The sequence below is a fragment of the Toxorhynchites rutilus genome, chromosome 3 (assembly GCF_029784135.1).
Source record: "Toxorhynchites rutilus septentrionalis strain SRP chromosome 3, ASM2978413v1, whole genome shotgun sequence".
NCBI classification, from domain to species: domain Eukaryota; kingdom Metazoa; phylum Arthropoda; class Insecta; order Diptera; family Culicidae; genus Toxorhynchites; species Toxorhynchites rutilus.
This window is the reverse complement of record NC_073746.1, coordinates 192,014,038-192,038,524: the sequence shown is the minus strand read 5'-3', so window position 1 is coordinate 192,038,524 and position 24,487 is coordinate 192,014,038. Positions and strand designations below refer to the sequence as shown.

General features: G+C 40.2%; 2 protein-coding genes and 3 long non-coding RNA genes across 5 annotated transcripts; 2 read left to right on the top strand and 3 right to left on the bottom strand.

Annotated features, from left to right (window-relative positions):
• Positions 1 to 3,087: 3,087 nt before the first annotated feature.
• Positions 3,088 to 3,903, top strand: LOC129779189 (uncharacterized). The gene is made up of 4 exons (XR_008743582.1): positions 3,088 to 3,127; positions 3,184 to 3,230; positions 3,475 to 3,522; positions 3,721 to 3,903. It is a non-coding gene; the product is annotated as an uncharacterized LOC129779189 (long non-coding RNA).
• Positions 3,904 to 4,656: 753 nt separating this feature from the next.
• On the top strand, positions 4,657 to 5,819 carry LOC129779291 (uncharacterized). Its single transcript, XR_008743616.1, has 3 exons — positions 4,657 to 4,763; positions 4,822 to 4,873; positions 5,175 to 5,819. It is a non-coding gene; the product is annotated as an uncharacterized LOC129779291 (long non-coding RNA).
• Positions 5,820 to 17,269: 11,450 nt separating this feature from the next.
• Positions 17,270 to 18,163, bottom strand: LOC129779290 (uncharacterized). Its single transcript, XR_008743615.1, has 2 exons — positions 17,921 to 18,163; positions 17,270 to 17,862 (listed from the first exon to the last, which is right to left on the bottom strand). It is a non-coding gene; the product is annotated as an uncharacterized LOC129779290 (long non-coding RNA).
• A 1,815-nt stretch (positions 18,164 to 19,978) lies between these two features.
• LOC129773768 (uncharacterized protein K02A2.6-like) lies at positions 19,979 to 21,247 on the bottom strand. The gene has a single exon (XM_055777411.1). The coding sequence runs from the start codon at positions 21,245 to 21,247 to the stop codon at positions 19,979 to 19,981; it is 1,269 nt and encodes a 422-aa protein (XP_055633386.1).
• Positions 21,248 to 21,815: 568 nt separating this feature from the next.
• Positions 21,816 to 24,467, bottom strand: LOC129773767 (uncharacterized protein K02A2.6-like). Its single transcript, XM_055777410.1, has one exon. It carries the CDS (start codon positions 24,465 to 24,467, stop codon positions 21,816 to 21,818), a length of 2,652 nt encoding a protein of 883 aa, XP_055633385.1.
• Positions 24,468 to 24,487: the final 20 nt, after the last annotated feature.

The window sequence follows — 24,487 nt, the reverse complement described above, 5'->3', positions numbered from 1 at the left end:
AGATTAGTTTCCCACTAAATTTATCATTATAATATCAAATTATCTTCAGATGAAATTTTTGTTTGAGATTATTATATCACATGAAGAAAACAAAAGTTTTCCACTCACATTGAATACCAGTTTGATACGAAGAAGTTAATTTTCATTGATGATTTTTTATTTGAAAAGTGCTCATTCTGCCTGAAAACTCATCATTATCTTCGCTTCACCAACTCGTAAAACGTAGTTCAATGGCGTGCCGTTTATTTCGTTCCCACCGTGAAGTGTATTCGAGAATCAGGCCCAACCTCTTATCCCGGTTAAGTGGAGCCACGCCCTACTATGCACTTCAGCAGCACTTTTTCTCGATATTTTCCATGATTAATAGCGACGTATGCTTACTATTTTTTCCACCAATCTCGTCACCAGATGTAATGATTTCGGATATCCAAAAGTTAAAGAATAAATCATATAATATATATAATTTAAAATGTACTTTTAATCAAAGGATTTTCTAACAATTCTTTTCTCCATCCTCGCGGCTGCAATGGCGGTTATCGAATGAATTCCAGTTTTCCTTTACTTTCTCCCAGATCAACTCTTTCAATTGACGAATTTACGCAAAGCTGAATCAGCTCATGCGACACCTACATTAGAACTCAGAATTACAAAAGTGAGGCTGCTTGTTTTTTTTACGCACTGAAAAGCAAGATTCGGTGGTGATTATTCATTTTATTTCAATTTAGATTCATTTCACCCGTTGAATTTTTTCAGTATATGGTAAGAAAGTTGGAGTTTTGTATATATACGATGGTTTCAACACGCGATTTGACCAAAGTCATAGATAATCTTCGAAAATTTTAAGTTTGATAATGCATACCGGTTATTGATTCTATGGATATTTGCGATGAAATCGATATCAAATTGGCTGATATTATTGATAATGTAGGGGCCGATACGAGAAGGATTTGCTGTGTTTTTAGCGCAAAACACCCTATTCATCGTTTACTTAGTTGAAAAACATTAAAGTTACAATACTTATAACAAGCCATTCCTCGTAATATACATAGCACATTGTGAAATGATGATTTTCTAACCTTTTCAGCGTGTAAAGAATACATGAAACCGGGAAATTTGAAGATAAATTCTGATTTTTCTAGAAAATTTGAACTTATTTCCGGAACTTGTTCAAATTTTCTAGAAAAATCAGAATTTATCTTCAAATTTCCCGGTTTGGCGAACTTTAATTTTTTTCGACTAAGTAAACGATGAATAGGGTGTTTTGCGCTAAAAATACTGCAAATCCTTCTCGTATCGGCCCCTACACATCTGGCTGTAAATCTAACGTAAATTCGTCAATTGACGAATTCAGTGTTTTGTTCGTTTTTGTTCAGTTTCAACCCCAGTGCCGGGGGCCTCCGTAGCCACATTGGTTGCGCGTTCGCTTAGTAAGCGATCGATCATGAGTTCGAAACTCAGGGCCCCCATTGACCATCTTTGTGTTGTTACAGAATAACTACGTCCACGCAACAATCATCAGCGATGGAGATCGATCCACGGTCGAAATATGATCGATTCATCCATACAACTGCTCTGCTCTGCAAGACACATCGGGCTGCTGTTCTATAAATAACTCAACAATGATCAATCAACTGTCTCCGCTGTCCGGTCTAACTGGATAATGGAAGAACAGATAGAAAACTCTTACGCCTAAATGGCTGCTACTGTGTAAATGTGTGTACCATATGGAATGGTATAGAAGGGAATACTCTAACGCCGAAAAATGGCAACTGTGTAATGTGCTAATTATAGATATGATAAATATGTGACATGTACACGATTAAAATTCGGCTCTGTTACAGCTAAAATGCCAATGAGCCTGAAATAAATAAATGGGACAAAAAAAACCCCAGTGCCGCACTAATTGCTGTCAAAACGTTTTTTTATTCACTCAGTTTCGCACTCAGTGTCGCACTAGTTCGCCCCGAAAGCTGTTAGTTTCGCACTGAGATGTTTCACGGGTTGGCACTCGGGTTCACCAATACAACTATACTAAACTGTCAAGTTCCGAGTATAGTTTTAGAAAATCTAAAAATAAAGACTATGAAAAAGGAAAACCTGCTGCTTTTGCTTTTGTATTATTGGAATCGTAATCCAATTCGGATTCTGATTTTGAAGAGTATATTCGAGTAGACGGCATTAAGCTACGTGTGCTTTCATTGGGAGGCGAAAATAGTGATGGATATTCAGGTGGAATAAACCGGCTTTCAAAATCAAAATTATGAATGAAAATTTACTCTAACGTATCGAATATTTATTTTATTTGATGAAATAAGAGATTTTTTCCGATATCGCAGAAACATATTGAACGAAAACTGTCTAATGATGATTTTATATTATAATAGTAATCATTTGTAGAACAAACAGGAAATGCATCGACAAATGGTTAAATGAGTATCAGAACTACCACCCTCATTCCGGTTCACGAACGGCGATTGGATTCCAATCCGTTCGAGTTCGAATAGTTTCCCAGATTCCTATATTTTCGAGCGGTTATAAGCACAGTGTCGACCAAGTGACGAAAAGTGCTACAAAAGTACACGAATTGAGCGAATCGCTATTGGCGATCTAACGCAAAACGTAAACGATCGGTGGGACATCTGGATTTTGTTTTTGAACTAAGAAAATGATGCTAATGTAACCTAAAACTCAAAAACAAATCACGTATATTTTACTTCCGGGCTTTCCAAGGTAGTTCTCACATGCAGGAATCGTGCATTTTTCTACTTGTGTTTGATTGTGCTCTCGAATTTCCTTCTTTAATTCAACCATTGTCAATATTTTTATAATTTTCACTACTGAAAGAGGTAAATAAATAACATGTTATATATAAAATTGCGCAGAATTAAATTTCTTCCAAACTCATCGCAATCAAATAATCTTTTATGATTATAACATTGGAATTTATGGAAAAAACTACAAACCTTCCATAAGCTCACATGGCAAAATTTAAAACCATCATCACTTTCACAGCAGCGCCGCCTAGGTGTAGATTTGTACGTTAGATCGCCAATCACAGCAGCCTTTTTTTTCCTCATTGAACTGTCAAAACACAACACAACAGTTTTTGGAAAGAGAAACGATTTTTGTAAGTATTAAAAATTGCTTTTATTTTCAGTTTAAACTCAATTTAATTCGTTTCAGATTGGCTTGATCGAACTCCCGAACTGCAGAGTAGACAGATAGGACAGGTGAGTAAGTTTATTTCACTGTTCTATCAGAAAAATCTGTTGTATTGGTCGGCAGAGACATAGAGGCAGTTGAATTATTAAAATAATTGTGCCGGATATTTTTCCCGTATCTAGGGATGTGACCGGAATAAATATTTGTTATCTGATAACGAATATTTATTCCGGTAATATGATAAAAATAATATCGTTTCTATAGGCTATAATATTTTATATACATGTATACTATTTATTATTTTTATTTCAGGTTAATTTCACATTGCCTTTTATTGCTCCAGCTTCAACAGGCATCATAGTAAATACAGTGATACAGTACAATGATTTATTTTTGTTGCATAGTTTTCATGTTTTTTGTTATGAACGGAATCGACCTAATAGTAAAAACGGTTCCTTGTTTCTGGTTTTTTCTAGACCAAGGAATCGTTTTTGTTATCGTTCCTATTATCTCTAACGTATAATATACTTTCGTATTAATTATTTTATTTATTTTCAGGTTAATCCCGCATTGCCTTCCACCGCTCCACCAACAGCAGGCATTCACATCAATATTATTATATACTACACATACTTTTAACATGAATATATATTTAGATGTACATTGTATTTCAAGTTGCAATTGTATTTAAGTGTAAATTGCTTTTTCTAGAAATAAAATATATATTTTTTATCAACAGTATTTCTTTCATTACATTCTATTTTCATTTCCTTGAAAAGAAACAGAGCCATAATAAGGGTCGAGCAGTTTTGCGTGTGGTCGACGCGGTGCCAGATTGGCCCAATGTTGGCTCATAATTGGTTGTCAAATACGAAGGGTAGGTCCAAGATGGTGGAGTTAACAGGTGGCTCATAATTTACACTATTTAGAAAAGACGTATGAGGAATGGCAAGACGAAAAGTTTGGATTTGTTTATGTTATTACTTACGTTGATATGGTTACATTTGATTTCGTCGAAGGTATTTGAAGAAGTATAATAAATAAACAGTTGTCGTTGAAAATTGTTACCTAGTAACCTTTATGCATATGCTTCCGCCAGCTGGCTCGGCTAATGTGATTCAAGGAATGCTTTGATCGTGGTACCGCCACTGGCGTATAATTTGCAGCTTTGTGTTTTGTGCTGGTTCATAACGGCAATCAACCGTGCCGGCGAAACTGTAGTTAATGTTTAGTGTTGATTGGATACCATCAATGTAAATAAGTTCAAACTTACGGGATACGTCCGAACGGCAATTCTGACATTACGTTTTACCTTCCACTTCACTTATCTTGGGTAGGTCTACAGAATCATTGCAAAATGGCACGATATCGGTACCGTTGTCGACACCATTTGTTGGGACCAATTTTGCATAACAAAGTAGACTGGGATTGCATTTTACCTTACGCAATCCTAAAGGGCGGTGAATTTCGAATTCGAACTTTCATCGCAGCAGTCAGACAACTGTGAAACTATAACAAAAACAAAAACGGCAAACGGTTATGAAAGTTAAAATTTCTGCAGGAAATAATTCATTGCACATTCGTATACATTGGAATAAGAGGTAAAACCATTTAAAACTATATAGATTTAGATTTTTATTTTTTCTTATTGAATTTTAGAGCGTTAAGCGGTCGCAGATAGTTACTGATAAAGCACTAGACGAAATTTAACGTAAGTAACTAACCTCAATTAACTGCTAGAACCCCTAGACTGCTGTCTTTTCATTGACCGAACATTTTGTCGGCTTTTTTATCAGTACGGAAAGGTATGCGCATAACACCGATTCAGTATTCGCCGATAAAAATGATTGACGCACTTCCCGATTATAAACTGAGGCGGCCCGACTGTTTAGTTGGCCGGTGTACGCGCTAGCCACCCAACTCAACCAAACTATCGGCCGAGAAAGTCGGCAGTCTGCGGGAGCAATCAGAACTCTATAGAAGGGACCTAAAAAGAAATAAATCGTTTCCAGGGTGTCGACTTCCTGGAAAACCCTTGAAAATCAGTGAATATCAGGGAATTTTGTCAACAATCAGGGAAAAATGCTAATTCGCAAGCTGCGCAAAAGTAGACAGCTTCCCATACCTCTCGCCAATGCCAGCAGCCGGTAGCATTCCAGCTTCGATAACTTCGAATAGGGCGATCCCGGACCAGTGCCAACACCTGTCAATCAATGATCATCTAGTCTATCCACGATACCAAGCTGTGCAAGCTCTTCAATGCTCAGCATTGCAGTGGGCGCGAAAACTTCAGCATCCGCAGCTGCTTCATCAAATATACCCTCGGGCACTGCCACTGCCACAACCGCTGTTGGAACACCTCAAGCACAACCTGCGACAGCTGCGGAGGCGGGCGCTGACGCAGCTCCCGCGGCAGCAGCAGCCCCGGCTAGAAGGTTTCCTAATATTGTGGTCGAGGAGCAAGAAAACCGTGACTGGTTGAACATTTTCTTTACCTTGTATCGGGTGTGAATCCTGATGACCGTGGTACAGTGCGGACTCGATTATATACATTTTTTGATTTCTTTTCACTGTATATGATCGAATCCTGTATATAATCGAGTCAAAAAAATTTTTTTATTTGTTTTTTTTACATGTATTTTTTGATTTTTGAAAATAAAAGAGGAATTTGATTTTTGATTCATCCCCAAAACACCTTTCTCACACGAAAAAAAAATTTATCCAGATTATCTCAGGAGGTGATAAACGATCATATTTGGTAAGAAAAATCCTACGCATATTTTCGAATTTCAACAATGACAGAGTTATAGAACTTTATTTTTGTTTCGGACTCTGTTGCCTCAAACTGGCTCTACATTCAAAAGTACACTCATTCCTCGTCGATTATTTGCAAAAGACGGACACGCATTGTCCGTCCTCCGCTACAATATCGAAGCTGGAAAGTTTTTTTTCCCCCTCCGCCAAAGTGATTTTTGGTTGTTGTTTTTTTTTTCTTTCGCCCATTGGTGACAAGTTAAGTGCCAACGCATCCGGAACAGCGAGGAAGCAGCACCTCTCCAGCGACGTTGGACCGGTGTTCTGTGAATTGGTTCCATTGAGCGTCACATTTGTATCTTCACCAAACATCAAACAGAGAAGTACAATAGAATAGTTTTTGCCGTCTCGCTATTGTGCTTATACCGTAGCGTGCAGCGTTGTATAGCTCCCTGAATAGGGTTGTTCAAGTTGTTCGAACTCATCAGACTAAATTTTTTTATTGAGTTTTTATTTATTAATTTTTTTTTTTTACGAAATTATTGTTTTTTTTTCAAGAAGATTTTTGATTTGAGCTAGTTTTTAGTCTAAGTTAGTTTTAAGTTGAGTTTTTGCGCGAGTGTGTGCGTGCGAGTTTTTTTTTCGTTTTCATAGGCGGTTGCGCACCGTCTGCGCAACCGTTATGACATCTGCTGATGCCAATGTTGCGCGGACGCGTTATTATCAACAGTCCTCGAAGGCACCATGGGTTGTTTTCTTTCGGCCCAAGGAAAAAGCTTTGAGAACACTTGATATTTCAAGAGATTTGCTGCGTAATTATAAGGGCGTCTCGATACATAAAGAGAGACCGGACAAACTGCGTGTAGAAGCACCGACTTTTGATGTGGCCAACAGGATTGTTGACCACGAAGTTTTTAACAGGGAGTATCACATCTACATCCCTTCTCGAGAAGTGGAGATAGAAGGCGTAGTAACCGACGCGAGTCTGAGTGTCGATGAACTAAAACAAGCGTCGGGTTCCTTCAAAAACTCGATGATTGGAGATCTTGTAAAGATCCTGGATGTTAGAAATCTGCATTCAGCATCTTTGGAAGAAAATAAAAAAGTTTATAAGCCCTCGCACTCTTTTCGAGTTACTTTCGCAGGTTCTGTTCTCCCAAACTATGTGAAAGTAGAAAATGTTTTTTCCCAGTGCGCCTGTTTGTACCGCGGGTTTATAATTGTACCAAATGTAAAAAGTTGGGACACTCGGTTAGCCACTGCGGCAACAAATTTCGTTGCGGCAAATGTGGCGATAAACATAGTGAGGATTCTTGCACTCAAACAGTGGAAAAATGTATTCACTGTGGCGAGAATCCTCACCCTCTACAAGAGTGCCCAAGGTACAAACAGCACTCCGATAAAGTGAAGCGTTCTATCGCTGGACGCTCCAAGCGGACTTATGCTGAAATGCTAAAGACCGCATCAGCCGCTCAAAATGAAAACCAATTTTCGGTTTTGTCATCTCAAGAATCGGATTCTGATTCTGATGAGGGTCATACTTCGGCTGCACCAGAATCTTCAATAAAGGATGAATCATCAAAAACAAAGCTCTCTTCACCAATGGTGCACCGTAAGAAAGCTAAAATGACCCTCGGAAGATTGTCTAATTCCAAGGGTAATAGTAGCAAAAAAACGAATCCGAAGGCTCCCTCTCAGCCAGTTCCTGGTTGCAGCAAGGATTTTACGTCATTACCCAGAGAAGAGAGAAATAAAAACAGGAAGTGGGTTATATCTATGGTATAACCGCAAGGGCGACGTAGGACTATCGTTGATTTAGAGATCATTTGTTTGAAGTTGAATCTAAATCCATCCTGAATGAATGAATAAATAAATATTTGGGTGACTTCAAAAACGAGAGTGTTACGTTGGAGACTCAAGGTTTTATGCATCCAATATTGGATACAAAAAACCTTGTTCTGAAGAATAATCTTCAGAAGCTTTCCTGCTAACTGCACTTGATTGACAAATCACAAAACCAAATGTATGTGGTAGCAGTATTATATGGATAGAAAACATTAAAATAAACTCGCTTGAATGTAATTCTCAATTCCAAGGGGAACTGGCAGATTATTTTTCAGCAACGATCATTTCTTTCTAGGTTTCCTCTCGATAACCAGCAAACGAAAAGAGTTGCGCGCGTGTATGTGTGTGTGTGGCGGCTGCTTCTATGTCTTCCCGAGGAACCGTATTTCGATGCTGATACTCTCTTGGTCACGAGAGTATCAGCATCGGCTTTTCTGCGCTCCCTCACAGTTAAAACAAACTGATTGCATTTCAGGTCAGGTCAGGCCAGGTAATGAATCCCTCGATCCCTCGCCGTTCAGCTCGTTCAGTAACGATGTTGTCTTGTCGATGTCCTCAGGCGTCGTGCACAAATTACGTAACGCTAAAAATCCGAATTTTGAACCGCCTCTCCCCCCCCCCCTTTCGTAACGCAATTTCCTATCTCTAATAAGCAGAAAGTAACGCAACATCTACCCCCTCCCCCCTTATCGCGTTACGTAATTTGTGCACGATGCCTCACGAAAAATGAATCGGTTTCACCACCAGAATATCATTTCAGTATGCTTTTCGTGCGTGATTGAATCGAGAGAAGGTGTGGTTTACGATGGCAATTTGGAAGGCAAACTAGAGGAGAATGAACTCTCTGAGTATGAAAATTTCGGCGACTGAGCAATAATCGATTGAAAATTATATAATTTTCGCGATACGAAACATTTTCCGTTTTTCATGTTATGCATCCAATATTGGATACGAAAATATCCTACTGATGGGAAAGAATAATCTTCAGAAGCTTTCCAGCTAATTACACTTGATTGAAAAATTACGAAATCAAATGTATTTGGTCGCTGTGTTCGCCATATAATTAGAAAACATTAAAATAAACTCTTTCGCATGGATGTATTCTTCAATTCCCAGGGAACTGGCAGATTATTTTTCAGCAACGATTAGATCTTTCCGGAATTTTCTCGATGCTGTATGGCATCCAAACGAAAATTCTCGTTTCAGTTTGGCCTGCAAAAAACTTTTCTAAACTCTAATCCATCAAATTTGGAGCCCTGAAAAGGGCCGATGATTATATGCTAAGCTAATATAGCACCCTCTCCTTGGATTCGATGGGCCAGCTGAATGTCCTTGGGCATGATGTGACGCGTTTTGCGTGGATAGCACACAAATTTGTATCTTCGAATAAGCCTCCTGCAGCGTCATAACCGCGGAACTTTGGAAGCGCAAGTCGGTTTTGAAGTCCTGAGCAATTCCACGATCCAAAAGCTGCAAAGGTAGCTTGCGGATCAGCAATTCGGTCGACTTCCGATAGCGATGAATTTCACGCAAAGTTCCCGGTCGATAGCGATGTGGCTTCTTCACCTATCCTGCGGCTGGTGCGCTTATCCGAGCTGCTTTCGTGTGCCTTACCACTGAAAGACTAACTATCTATCTACTTGGTCCCAAACAAACGAGTCGTCACGGTGCGAGAGTAGAGTAAGAAATGAACGAAAGCAAAGGAAGCGTCATTTTATAAACCATAAATGTATAGAATCTAAACCCCACCCTTATTATATTCGTTGCTTACCCTGAGAGAGAAACGAATAACATCGAAGTAAGTATACAGTAATGTATTTGAATCCGGACACTTTACGTTACATTTAATACCATACCGCAGCCACAACATTTTCTGCATGTTGAATTAATGCGATTGATAAGTAACTATCAAGAAACTATCAGTAACTATATTAGCAACTAATAATCGCATAAATTCAACATGAAAAAAATGTTATGGCTGTGGTATGATATTGAATGTAATGCAAAGTGTCCGGATTCAAAAGCATTACTGTAAAAAAGAGTTAACTCGACTGAAATTTTTTCGGTTCGACCTGCAAAAACGAAATTAAGAGCCCCCGCCGACTGCAGACTGACTTGTCGACCGATAGTTCGGTCGGCTTCTTAATCAGTACGGAGAAAAAAAGTCTGTAGTGTACAGCATAATGCATAGACGTAAGTATGAGCTTCCCCATCTCACATTCCAATAAGATTAATGGGTTTCCAAGTGGGCGCGCTACATACGGATACGAATGATTTCAATAACCTGTTTTCGAAGCTATCATTAAGCTATTGAAACAATTTTTCGACTCAATAAATAGCAATCATATAACTCTTGGACATTTTATCTTTTGTATGAAATGATTATCATACTGTTCCGTTGATCCGAAGCAGAATGAATCACGCTTAAAGAAGGAATGGATTTTTTCTTGGAATTTAGTCAGCAGAAATAATGCCCTTTCCCAACAATTAAAAACGACAAACGATAAACAGTTTCATTAAAGTGATTTCTTCGATATGGGGATATATTCACTACATCATGTCATATATTTCATATTTTTCATTATGAAATCCATATCCATGGCACCTATCGGTATCGAATTATCATCGACACCACGATTTTCGCTAAATGCTCCTTTCAGTTCGGCCTGTAAAAAACTTTTCTGAACTCTAATCCATCAAATTTGGAGCCCTGAAAAGGGCCGTTGATTATATGCTAAGCTAATATAGCACGCTCTCCTCGGATACGATGGGCCAGCTGGATGTCCTTGGGCATGATGTGACGCGTTTTGCATGGATAGCACACACATTGGTATCTTCTAATAAGCCTCCTGCAGCGTCATAACCGCGGAACTTTGGAAGCGCAAGTCGGTTTTGAAGTCCTGAGCAATTCCACGAACCAAATGCTGCAAAGGTAGCTTGCGGATCAGCAATTCGGTCGACTTCTGATAGCGACGAATTTCATGCGAAGTTCCCGGTCGATAGCGATGTGGCTTCTTCACGCTTCCTGCGGCTGATGCGCTTATCCGAGCTGCTTTCGTGGTGCCTTACCACCGAAAGATTAACGAGCTGTCTGCTTAGTCCCGATGAAACGAGTCCTCACGGTGCGAGAGTAGAGTAAGAATTGAACGAAAGCAAGGGAAGTGTCATTTTATAAAACATAAAAGAATCGAATGTAAACCCCACCCTCTTTATTGTATAAGCTTACTGTATACTCACGAATATAATAAGGGTGGGATTTAGATTCTATACTTTTATGGTTTATAAAATGACACTTCCTTTGCTTTCGTTCATTTCTTACTCTACTCTCGCACCGTGAGGACTCGAGCTCGTTAGTCTTTCGCAGACAGCTCGTTAGTCATTCGGTGGTAAGACACACGAAGTCAGCTCGGATAAGCGCACCAGTAGCAGGATAGGTGGAGAAGCCACATCGCTATCGACCGGGAACTTTGCGTGAAATTCATCGCTATCGGAAGTCGACCGAATTGCTGATCCGTAAGCTACCTTTGCAGCATTTGGTTCGTGGAATTGCTCAGGACTTCAAAACCGACTTGCGCTTCCAAAGTTCCGCGGTTATGACGCTGCAGGAGGCTTATTCGAAGATACCAATTTGTGTGCTATCCATGCAAAACGCGTCACATCATGCCCAAGGACATCCAGCTGGCCCATCGTATCCGAGGAGAGCGTGCTATATTAGCTTAGCATATAATCAACGGCCCTTTTCAGGGCTCCAAATTTGATGGATTAGAGTACAGAAAAGTTTTTTACAGGCCGAACTGAAAGGAGCATTTAGCGAAAATCGTGGTTTCGATAATAATTCGTTACCGATAGGTGCCATGGATATGGATTTCCTTATGAAGAATATGAAATACATGACATGATGTAGTGAATATATCCGAAGAAATCACTTTGGTGAAACTGCATTATAAAATTATTTGTGTACGAATGCCGCAATCGATAGTCGACTCTAATTTGCGCTGGGTAATTTCCTCGGAGGACTCGATTCATCCTTTGAGCATTAATAATCTCTTTCTGGCAAAACGATGTGGTATGAATCACATTATTTGAATGATAGAATGAAGAAGTTTCTGCCAATTTCCTTCAACCTCCAAACGTATCTTTCTCCCGTTTGTCGTTTTCGCGTTCGCTAATCCTCTCTCACAACACCCATTTCTAGTTTGAGAAATTGTTGAGTAAACATTGTTTGCTAGTGCGCGTAGAGCGGGAATTCTTAAAGATTCATTGCACCTCTAATAAATTGCCGAAAGACGTGGTCTTACGTTGATCGCACTTGATTGAAAAAATCCAAAACGAAATGTATTTGGTCGAAGCATTATATGAGTAGAAAGCAAATAATCGCTCGAAAATGACTTGATTTTCGCGATGTGAAACATTTTCCGTTTTTCATGTTATGCATCCAATATTGGATACGAAAATTTCCACTGATGGGGAAAAAAATATTCAGAAGCTTTCCTGTTAATTGCGATTGATTGAAAAATAACAAAACCAAATGTATTTGGTTGCAGTGTTATATGGATAGAAAACATTAAAATAAACTATTTCGCATGAATGTATTTTTCAATTCCCAGGGGAACTGGCAGATTATTTTTCAGCAACGATGATAGCAACGAGAATTCCACGCGTGTATGTGTGTGTGTGTATGTGTGGCGGCTGCTCCGATGTTTCAAGCGGAACCGTGGCATCACTCTCCTCCTGATGGATTCCCTTTTGGCCTTAGGTGCACAAACAGGCTCTTGGTGACACCGTTCATCAGCGCATTCATGATAAACGAAATTAGCTTCACAACAACAGCGACAACATGCTCCAATCGCTGTTCAATCATAACTGAGTGGGTTAACGAGCGCCGCTCGCTTATATACCGATTTTTGATTTCAATAGCCTGTTTTGAAAGCAATTTTAAGACTATTGAAACAAGTTTTTGGATGAAAAAGTAACAAGTATATGACGCGTAGACATTTTATCTTTCAAATGAAGTGTTTATCATACCATTTCGTTCAGTTGTTTAAGAGCTATTAACGCTCAAAATCTCGGTCTCCAGCGTAACGCTTTCGTTCTCGAAACTTTGGTTTTACACCCCGGTATAGAAATGAAAGACGTAGTCCTACGTCAAAACGCTGCTCCTCGATCTTCTCGTAGAAAATTCGCGTCTAATCGAGGATTGATAACTTTTTCGGACATTGTGGACTTCATACTAAACACGTTCAAAATTCAAGACCCCCTCAGAAGCCTTATTTCTGCCTTGCTTCCATCTTTAAAGTCTTATCTTAAGCAATTGACTGCTTCATGGCCCCTCCTTGCATCAATCATATCTTTCGATGGATAATTCATCTAACGTAGTAGAAGATATGATCAATGTGCTACAATGGAACTGCCGTAGTCTAGTGCCTAAACTAGACTCGTTCAAATTTTTACTTCAAAATTATGATTGTGATATATTCGCTCTTTCCGAAACATGGCTTTCTTCTGACACAGAACTCAACTTCCACGATTTTAATATTATTCGCCTGGATAGAGATGATTCCTATGGAGGAGTACTTTTAGGGATCAAAAAGTGCTACTCTTTCTATAAAATTCCTCTCCCAGCTCTATCAGACGTCGAAATCGTCGCTTGTCAAATAACTGCAAAGAATAAAGAACTCTGCATAGCTTCAGTATACGTTCCCCCGAATGTTTCCATTAGCCGTAGTCAACTTTGGAATCTAATTTCGATTCTCTCAACCCCAGTTCTAATTTTGGGTGACATGAATTTCCATGGTACTGGGTGGGGCGATCTTTATGATGACGCTAGGGCGGCTATTTTTTACGATTTATGTGACGATTTCAACTTGACTATCTTGAACACTGGTGAAGTGACACGAATTGCAAAACCTCCGGCTCGGGAAAGCCGACTCGATCTATCTTTGTGCTCAAATTCGCTATCATTAGATTGTCAGTGGAAGGTCATCAATGATCCCCATGGTAGCGATCACTTGCCAATCAATATATCAATCAAGTGTAGCCCGCAATCCACTGAACCATCTCGAGTTCCATTTGATCTAACAAGGAACATCGAATGGCAAAAATTTGCAACGGCGGTAACAATCGGTGTCGAATCAATAGATATACTTTCACCATTGGAAGAATATCGATTCTTCGTCGATTTATTGTATAAAAGCTCACTGGAAGCACAAAAAAGAAAAGTTCCAAGTGCTTCATTTAAAAGAAAACCAGCCACTCCTGGCTGGGACGATGAATGCACAAAATTGTATTTGAAAAAATCTGATGCTTTCAAAGCTTTTCGCAGACATGGAACATCCACACACTTCGAGGAACATTCAAAGCTTGAAATACAGCTGAAACAATTAGTTAAAGCAAAAAAACGCGGTTACTGGCGCAATTTCATCGAAGGTCTTTCTCGTGAAACCTCAATACGCACCTTGTGGAGGGTAGCTCGCAACATGCGTAACCGCTCATCTACCAACGAGAGTGAAGAATACTCCAACCGATGGATATTCGATTTCGCTAAAAAGGTCTGTCCAGACTCAGTTCCAGCCCAACATATTCTTCGAGAAACGTCTCCAAGCGGTGGACCTCTGGACAGACCATTCTCAATGCTGGAATTTTCTATGGCTCTTCTTTCATCGAACAACTCTTCACCCGGAAGCGATATGATTAAATTCGTTCTTCTAAAAAATCTTCCCCATATCGCGAAAAGACGCTTGCTAGACTTATTCAATACTCTACTAGAAAACAATATTGTGCCACCCGAATGGAGACAGGTCAAAGTGATAGCAATTCAAAAGCCTGGCAAACCAGCGTCTGACCATAACTCATACCGTCCGATTGCTATGCTCTCGTGCATTAGAAAATTGCTGGAGAAAATGATCCTTCGAAGACTCGATCAATGGATCGAGACAAATAATTTGCTATCAAGTACACAATTTGGGTTTCGCAAGAGCAAAGGAACAAACGATTGTCTAGCGTTGCTTTCTACAGATATTCAACTGGCCTTTGCGCACAAGGAGCAACTGGCTTCAGTATTCTTGGATATTAAGGGAGCTTTTGATTCAGTTTCCATAGAAATTCTGTCAGACAATCTGAACAGATGTGGACTTCCTGGAATTTTGAATAACTTCTTGCACAATTTGTTGTCAGAAAAGCAAATGAACTTCACCCTTGGACAGCTGACAACTTCCAGAAATAGTTATAGGGGTCTACCCCAAGGCTCATGTCTCAGCCCCCTTCTTTATAATTTTTATGTGAAAGATATTGACAGTTGTTTGGCAGAACAATGCACGCTAAGACAACTTGCAGATGATGGTGTGGTTTCCGTCAGAGGTCCCCATGCCGAAAACTTGCAAAGACCATTGCAAAATTCCCTAGATAACTTGTCTTCTTGGGCAAGGAACTTAGGGATAGAATTCTCGCCGCAGAAAACAGAACTGGTAGTGTTTACTCGAAAGCGGTCCCCAGCCCAATTGCAACTTAAGCTTTTGGGGAGAAACATTACCCAATCATTGACCTTCAAGTACCTTGGTGTCTGGTTTGATTCAAAATGCACTTGGAATACCCACATTACGTATTTGAAGCAAAAATGTCAAAAAAGAATCAACTTTCTCCGCTCGATTTGCGGCACGTGGTGGGGAGCTCATCCGGGAGATCTCATAACGCTTTATAAAACAACTATTCTATCTATTCTGGAGTATGGCTCTTTCTGCTTTCTCTCAGCAGCTAAAAGCCACCTTCTAAAATTGGAACGAATTCAATATCATTGTCTGCGTACAGCTCTCGGCTGTATGCACTCAACGCATAACATGAGTCTCGAGGTTCTGGTAGGAGTAACTCCTCTACAGAACCGATTCTGGGAACTTTCTCTCAGAATACTGGTGAAATGCGGTATCACGAACACACTTGTGATTGAAAACTTTGATAAAATGCTTCATCTAAATATACAATCTCGGTTTATGAGAATTTATCATCACTATATTTCATCAGATATTTGTCTTCCATCGTTTACTCCAGATCGTGCTCACTTCACCATTAGCAGTTCCTCAATTGAATACGATCTGTCGATGAAACAAGCAATACTTGGGATTTCAGATCAGCTTCGACCAACTTTCATTCCCCGTATTTTTAACCGAAAGTACCAAAAAGTCAATTGCATGAAAAGATACTTCACTGATGGGTCTGGCTTCGGTGTTTTCAATGAAAATTCAAGCGCCTTCCGTAAACTGCAGGAACCTTGTTCCGTTTATGTTGCTGAGCTGGCAGCAATCGACTTCGCATTGGGGATGATCTCCAACAAGCCTGCAGACCATTACTTCATTTTCTCGGATAGTCTCAGTTCGCTTGAAGCTCTCCAGTCGATGAAAACTAGTAGGCACCCATCTTATTTCCTCACAAAAGTGAGACAGCAGATGAGTGCACTGATCGAAAGATCTTATAAGTTAACCTTTGTTTGGGTCCCCTCTCATTGCTCAATTCCTGGCAATGAGAAGGCGGACACTCGCAAAGGTGGGTGCCCAGGAAGGCGAATTGTTTGATAGACAGATTTCATACGATGATTTTTTCCAATTACTGCGTCAGAGTTCCCTCTTGAGTTGGCAAACCGATTGGGACACTGGAAGTCTTGGGCGGTGGTTATATTCAATTATTCCAAAGGTTTCTTCGAGAGCGTGGTTCAAAGGTTTGGACTTAGGTCGTGACTTCATTCGTGTAATGAGTAGACTTATGTCCAACCACTACTCGCTAGATGTGCATCTCCACAGAATAAATCTTGTTCAAAGCAACGTCTATCGGTGTGGAAACGGTTACGATGACTTCGAAACGCAGTTTGGCAATGTACGGATAATTACGCAGCCAGAGAGTACCTTTTGAATGCCCTTGAGGTCCAAGGAAGACAACCCTATGTTCCTGTTAGAGACGTGTTGGGAACTCGCGACATCTGCTATATGCAGTTGATCTATATGTTTGTGAAACGGTCTAGTATAAGTATTTAATGCTTTTGTGTTTTTCTTTTTCGTTATTAGTTTGTTTGTCTTGTCCCCCCATCTCACCGTCGCCCACCCTCGACAGCTAGTCGAACACCAGATGCTATCCCTGGTCATTATGCACAATGCTACAGTGCGTGCGGCAACCCTCGGTTGAGACAACGATACCTCATATCCATATCCCCAACCTGACACGTCCCACAAAAATGTTGCCCTTTTAACCTCGAGTAAACCGCGAGTATTCGGTCGAATCCTACTAAACATAGAAATTAGTTGAAACTTTGTATAAACAAACCTTGAATTAGCGGCTCCGCAAAGCTTATGCGATTGAGCCTTACAAATAAATGAAATGGATAAAAAAAAAAACAAAAAAGTACACTCGGAAGACGATTCTGATGCCTTCATTTGAAAGATGAAAAAATTTAGTACAGGATTAGTAGTGGAACAACTCAATTAGTGGATTTTAATAACATTTTGGAAGTGAAAAACTTCAAAGTTAATCATTTTTAATGTGTTTTTATTAATTTTATCCTAAAATTTTAAATTGAACTAGATTGTTTCTACCAATTAAATTAATGTTCTTGAACCACTCTACAATTTGTTCTTTGACGCCCAACTTCTATCTTTCATTATTTGGCTGCAATATCGATCTAAACAATTCCTGGTGAAAATTCAAGCAAAATCTTTAAAAATCACGATTTTTACCCCACTGTATATGTAATAGCCGCTTAAACCTCACCTTAACACTGAAAGGTTACATTTCTTCTTGAAATAAGCCATATTTGAAATATTAAAAAAAAACTAGAAATTACTCAATATACACGGCAAATGTTAGCTAACGATGACCTCGAACCGCTGTGAACCATCTTCCAGGAAGCGTAACCGCACGTAGCCTTGATTCCATATGATTGTAAAAACCATAACAGCAATGGATTTACTGTAACAGCGATTTCGGTCATCGTTTCAAGCCGAATTTATTAGTTGTCATCGCTTCCCAGGCCGGTTGCTGCGGATGTGGCAGTTAATGATCTTCAAGCGCAAAACCCGGTTCCAGCACCTCCAGCTGAGTAACCTTTTGTGGCCGCTTACCTCTCTGAAAATCAATGAGAAAAATTATAAATTGAAATCTATATAATTTTACATGGTTTTACCTTTAATTCAAATGTAGACGAATGCATAATAAATAATTTGCTGCAGAAACTATAACTTTTAAAACCATTTGCCGTTTTTGTTTTTGTTTTGGTTTCACAGATGTCTGACTGCTGCGATGAAAGTTCGAATTCGAAATTCACCGCCCTTTAGGATTGCGTAAGGTAAAATGCAAACTATTCGAACTCGAACGGATTGGAATCCAATCGCCGTTCGTGAACCGGAATGAGGGTGTACATGTGTTATGGCGGGTTTACATTAGGGAGATCTATAGCTATAGATGGATTTATTCACGTGAAAATAGGTGTAAACGGGTGAGAATAAATATGATACACTTATTCGAGGTATATATAACTTGAATAAATTCAGCATATGTAAACGCTTGTGAATTTCTCACTGGTGAGAAATCACTAAAGTTGGATGCAGTTCTACTTCAGGTGAATAAATTCACCGAAAATATGAATATATTCATTATAGAAGTTCAAGCTAGTGTAAATGGTTGATGCGATTTCTATAAATCTCATCATATTTCTTCACATGAATATATCCCTAGTCTAAACCCACCCTTAGGTAATCAAACAATATGAAGTAAAAATTTTTATTCAAACTTCTATATTTTTTCACTGCACTTGGCCCTTCTGATCTGATGGAGAATAATTTATCTCCCAAGCACTAATATCGCCACCAGATGTCGACACTGTACATTTGTCGTCGCAAATATAAACAAATCAGACTATATAACGCACACCAACAAACCACCGCATTCGTGAAACTGAAAACGTTTTTTTATTACAGAGTCAGTTTGGCACTGACTCAGTTTTAAAAACGAATTCGCTATTAGATTGCCAATTGATCTCTCGCCATCGTCTGTTACCGAGTTCACTTCAACCGTACGAGGGGCCGAGCGCCACTGCAATCGTTATTTAATCGTGGTTCAATACCACCCTCACTTTTTATCATCCAGCTAGGGAAACAACAGTTCACTGTTCCAGAACTCCACAGTAACATAACAAGGGTAGTTTGCTGTCGATGGCATCCTGATATCTCCCAGGCTCCGTTAGCACATAGTATTTTGAAATTCCTCTGCCAGTCATCTTCGGCACTGGTCACTTCACACCTCTCGACAGAAAATTAACGATAACAGAAATTGAATTCAACCCTCATTTATACGGGCATGCGATCGAGTCTACAGGATGAATTAAGATTGGAGTTCGAACCAAAAACACAGATGGCTTTTGCTATGCAGAACCCATTTGAGGAATTTTCTAAAGGTAAATTCAGGATACCACGATTTGAATCGCGTCACGTTAGCTGTCTACGCTTATCGGCCTACGCAATGTGTAAATCATAACTTGGTATCATAAACCAAGATGAAACAAATCGTAATCCAGCAAATAATTTTCTAACACTAATCTATACCATTTGCTCCAGTTACTTCACACACCACGTGGTGGTGCACATATTGAGTTGCAGTTTGGTGTAAATAACGTGCCACTCGCACACAATGTCTGACTCAGACATAGTTTCGCGATACATTTATGTACTAACACCACCACCTGACCTGTACAACCATACAATGTCAGTCTCACGGTGCCACATAACTATTCACCAACACAACCACCAAACCCTGCACGACCAGCACGAGAAACTGTGGTTCAGCCACAGCGTCACGCGAGTCACGTCTTCCGAGCACTGCACCATCTCGCGTCACCTGGCCAATTTGCGCCGTTATATTTGTTTTCATTTGCTACAAAAACAGGCGCTATGTCGCATCAAGCAACTCGCACTATACGCGTCTCAATATGCGCCTTGCCTAACAGCGATTATCATATGTTGTATTTTCCAAATAATGTAACTACAAGGCGTAAATGGAATATACAAATTAAAACTTTATTAGATCGTAAAACACACTTCATTCTTCTAGACGTAGAATCTATCTTTTTTATATCAACTCCTCTTTTGTTCCACACGACGTCATCCAAATGACAGACGAAGCTGTCATGACGAGTCCAATGGTAAATATCTGCTAGGGTGACCACTTGTCCCCAACATCTCTCCTTTCAATATCTGTGGTACAGTTGGAACCTCTGAGGCGGTCTTCGATTGCGCGAAGAGCGTCGAGGAATCTGAACCACAGGTGAAGATTCAGCTGCTGATTGGAAATCGGTTGAGGTAGATGGAGAAGAATCAGACGGTATGGATCCGTTCGATGGCGAAGATGATGGTTCTATGGAGTGTAACATATGCTGAGCTTGAGCTTGTGGTTCGTCTTCAATCGATGGCCCAGCTGTAGAATTGCTCGTACTCAAGGTAGACTTCGGCAGGGCCCACTCATCTAGTAATATGCTCAGCGGTAAGTTGGGGCGATCCATTTGTTGTTTCTTGGTCGTTTCTGCTGTTGATCGTCTCCTAAGTTGATTGATGTGCGAACGGATCATTTTTCTATCATCCACCCACACATTATACATAACGCTGCCTAGTTTTTCCATAACAGTACCAGTTGCCCATCTCCATTTATTGCTTGCGTATACTTTTGCGTAGACCGGATCTTTTGATTTAAACGATCTTGATGTGTTGAGATCATGCTGAATTTTTGGTGATTCGGAATAAGATGGTACTCGTAACAAGTCGAGAGATGTTCTTATTGGCCTTTTGTACATCTCTTCTGCGGGAGATTTCCCGCTTGGTACATTCGGATTTGGTGTCGTGCGATACGTGAGGAGAAAAGTGTCTAAAATCTGATTAATATCTTTGTCTCCTCCCTTAATTTTTTTTATGGCACGCTTAAAAATGTCCACGAATCGTTCGGCTTGTCCGTTCGATTGTGGATGATATGGGGCTGTTTTCAAATGATTGATTCCATTTTCATAGCAGAACTGTTCAAAAAGTACACTGGAAAACTGTGTTCCATTGTCTGACACGAGTGTTTCTGGCATACCTTTATTTGCAAACAATGAGCGCAGCAAACGGATTGTTTCACTTGTTGTGATCTTCAGCGTAGGATATATTTCTGGCCATTTGCTATGAGCATCTACCACGATCAAATAATATGTGTCTTCAAGAGGACCAGCAAAGTCAATGTGAATTCGTTGCCATGGTAATGTAGTTTTTGGCCACGATTCTGGAGCCACCTTTTGTGGTGATCGCGCTGCTAACGCGCAGCTATCACATGTCTTTACATAACTGGTTATCTCCTCATCTATGCCTGGCCGATACACGTAGCTTCTCGCTATAGATTTCATCCGTTGTATACCCGGATGACCCTTGTGGAGCTGTGTAAGACACCGCTTCCTGAATGCTTTTGGGATGATCAATCTTTCGCTGAACATTATGCACCCGTTTACTATTGATAGAGAGTCTTGACGATCGAAATATCGCTGCATTTCCCAGTCTTTGATATCAGATCGATTTTTAGGCCAGCCATTCTGTATGAAACGGTATAATTTATAAAGTATCGAATCCTTTCTTGTTTCATCTTTGATCATGTTAAAACTGAGGGGTAAATTGCTAGTGGTATTCATTGCCACTGTTCTGAGGTCATTTTCTAAACTGGCACAGGCTACAACGAAATCTTCATCAGGTTTAATATGTTGGTCTATCAGACGAGATAACACGTCCGCATTGCCAAATTTATCAGTTGAAACGTATTCTAGTGCAAAGTATGACAGTAAAGTTAGTGCCCATCGCTGGAGCCGATTAGCTGTGTAAACAGGTATTCCTTTTTTTGATCCAAATATTCGTAACAGAGGGGCGTGATCCGTTTGGAGCCGGAACCGTCTTCCAAAAACAAATTTGTGGAACTTAGTTACCGCATAAACAATTGCAAGTCCTTCTCGATCGGGTTGTGAATATCTCTGCTCAGTCTCTGTGAGTGCTCGCGACGCATGTTGTATGACCTTAATGCTGCCATCGGGAAATTTGTGACAAATAGTCGCTCCTATACCAATTGAAGATGCATCTGCCGAAACTATAATTTCTAGTTTGGGATCGTAGTGTGTCAAAAGTAGATCCGATGATAAAAATTTCTTTAAATTTTTCCAGTGCTTGTTGACATTCCGCGGTCCATTTGAAGGTGGATCCGCTTTTAAGCAGATTATCCAATGGAAAACGTAGGTTTCGCATATCGGGAACGAATTTCCCATAATAATTTATGGCTCCCATGAATGAACGAACACCGGTGATATCTTTGGGAGCTGGCATGTTGTTTATTGCTTTTATCTTTCCTGGATCTGGACGTATCCCTTGTCTGTCCAGAAGATGGCCTAGGTAGCGAATTTGTTTCTGCCCAAACGAGCATTTTTCTGGACGAATAGTGAATCCGTATTCTTGAATACGGTGCAGAACTGCATATAAATTGCGATGATGTTCCTCTGTGTTTTTTCCTCCAACGATTACATCGTCTAAATACCCTGCGCAGTTTGGTAATCCAGCTAGCATAGTATCAATGAGCTGCTGGAAAGCCCCAGGTGCTGCTTTGATCCCTGGTGGCATTCTATGGTATTGGTACAGCCCGCGATGAGTGTTTATTGTTAACAATTTCCGAGAGCTTTCCTCCACTTCCATTTGTAGAAAGGCATCCGTCAAATCAATTTGACTGAAGATATCGCAGTTCGAGAACTTTGAGAAAATATCCTCTGGTAACGGCAAAGGGTACTGATGTGATTGAAGGCAGTGGTTTAACCCTGTGGAGTAGTCACCACATATTCGAATACGTCCGCTAGCTTTTCGTACCACTACAATCGGAGCAGCCCACTCTGAATAGTCAACAGCCGAAATTATCTTCAACTGTTCCAATCGATGAAGCTCATCATCAACCGTAGCTAACATGGCGTATGAAACTGGACGTTTCGGTCGGAAGACTGGTCTGCTTCCTTCAATGAGCGTTAATTTTATTTTTGTTTTTGTACACATACCTAATGTATCACTGAAAAGCTTCGGGAACGTTTGTTTGAGGGATGATGTTTCCGTCAGATTGCCGCCGATATAATTGCAAAAATTATCCATCGGTGATGACCAGAGATTCAACTTATCTATGATGTCGATTCCCAGGAGGTTAAGCGGGGTCTTGGAGACATATATTTGACCGCTACATGTTGATTCGTTGAGGCTGACTTCACAATCGAATTCCAACAGGAGAGGTAACCGCTCACCTGTTGCTGACTTGGCTTTTTGCATTGTTGATTTCCCTTTTGGTTCGCCAATATTCCGCCAAACTTCCTCGGATATAATTGTTATGTCCGATGCAGTGTCTAATTGTAGACGCGTTGATACTCCTTTAATTTTTATCCACACATAACGACGTTTACCTCGAACGCAGTCGACGGATAATGTGATGGTGTTGGTATAGTGTTTCTCGTTCCGTTGACTTGGTTTCTTCAAAGATCGTTTCGCGCTAGAACAATACCCTTCCTTATGCCCCAGCTGCTTGCATTCTGTACATCGCTGGTTCCGAAATTTACAATACTTGGAGTAATGCATCGCTCCGCAGTTCCAACACGGAGTTTTGGGACCAGATGATCTATGGAAATTGCGTTGGGGATGATTTTTAGTTTGTTCACTGGAGTGCTGTCGCCTTGTTAGATTTCGATACGCTGGATTTCTTTTGATTGCATGAACTTGACCTCCTACGCCTTCTATCATTGCTGCATCACTTTTCAAATTGATTAGTCGCTGACATTCTTCCATTAAAGACTCTAATGTGACATCACTATTATCCTCTATTCTGGTTAACAATCTTGTTCTTGTTTCTGCATCGCACTCTAATTTTAACCCGCACACGAAGATCAGGCATTTAAATTGCTCTTCCGATAATTTCGAAAGCTCGAACTCCACACACATTTTATTTACTCGACAACCGTAGGTAACGTAATCTTCGAGGGATGTTTTTGTGACTGTAAGAGCAGAATATCGCTTCTTGACTGCTGATTCTCTGCTTCCAAATAGTGCTTTCAATTTGCTTATCGTATCTGCAAACGTAAAGTCTTTCGGTACACTCGGCAGAATAAAACTGATGTATCTGTAATGTTCGTTTGTTCCTAGCCGCCGTAGAAGTAACCTGACTTTAGCTCCATCGTCTATTCGCGCAGCATCTTTTGCAAAAAGATCCTCATACCTGGCATACCAAGCGGCGAAAGTACTGTGATTTTCGGGATCATATAGAAATTCCTTTATGTTCGCTGCTAGTGAATCTAAAATAACCTCTGGATTCGGGGGAACGTTTACTTGAATTGATGACATGGCGTTCCGCAATAAAAGTTCTTGTTGTTGCATGAAACCTTGCTGATACTGGCTCGATTCTTGTTGTCGCTGAAGAAGTTGGTTTGTGACAGCTTGTTGCTGTCTTAGTTGTTGTAGAATTTGCACGATGATTGCATCGGTAGAAACAGGCTGCTGGAAGGTTGGACCTTGTGGAGGTGAAAAGTGTGATGGCATCCCATGATGATGTTGTTGTTGTTGCTGCTGCTGCTGTGTTGGGTGTCCATTTTGTTGAGGAATGAAACCGGGTGCATTGATTCCCGCATTTTGCTCCATGTGCTGCTGTTCCTCCATTGTGCTGAATGAGCGTTTAA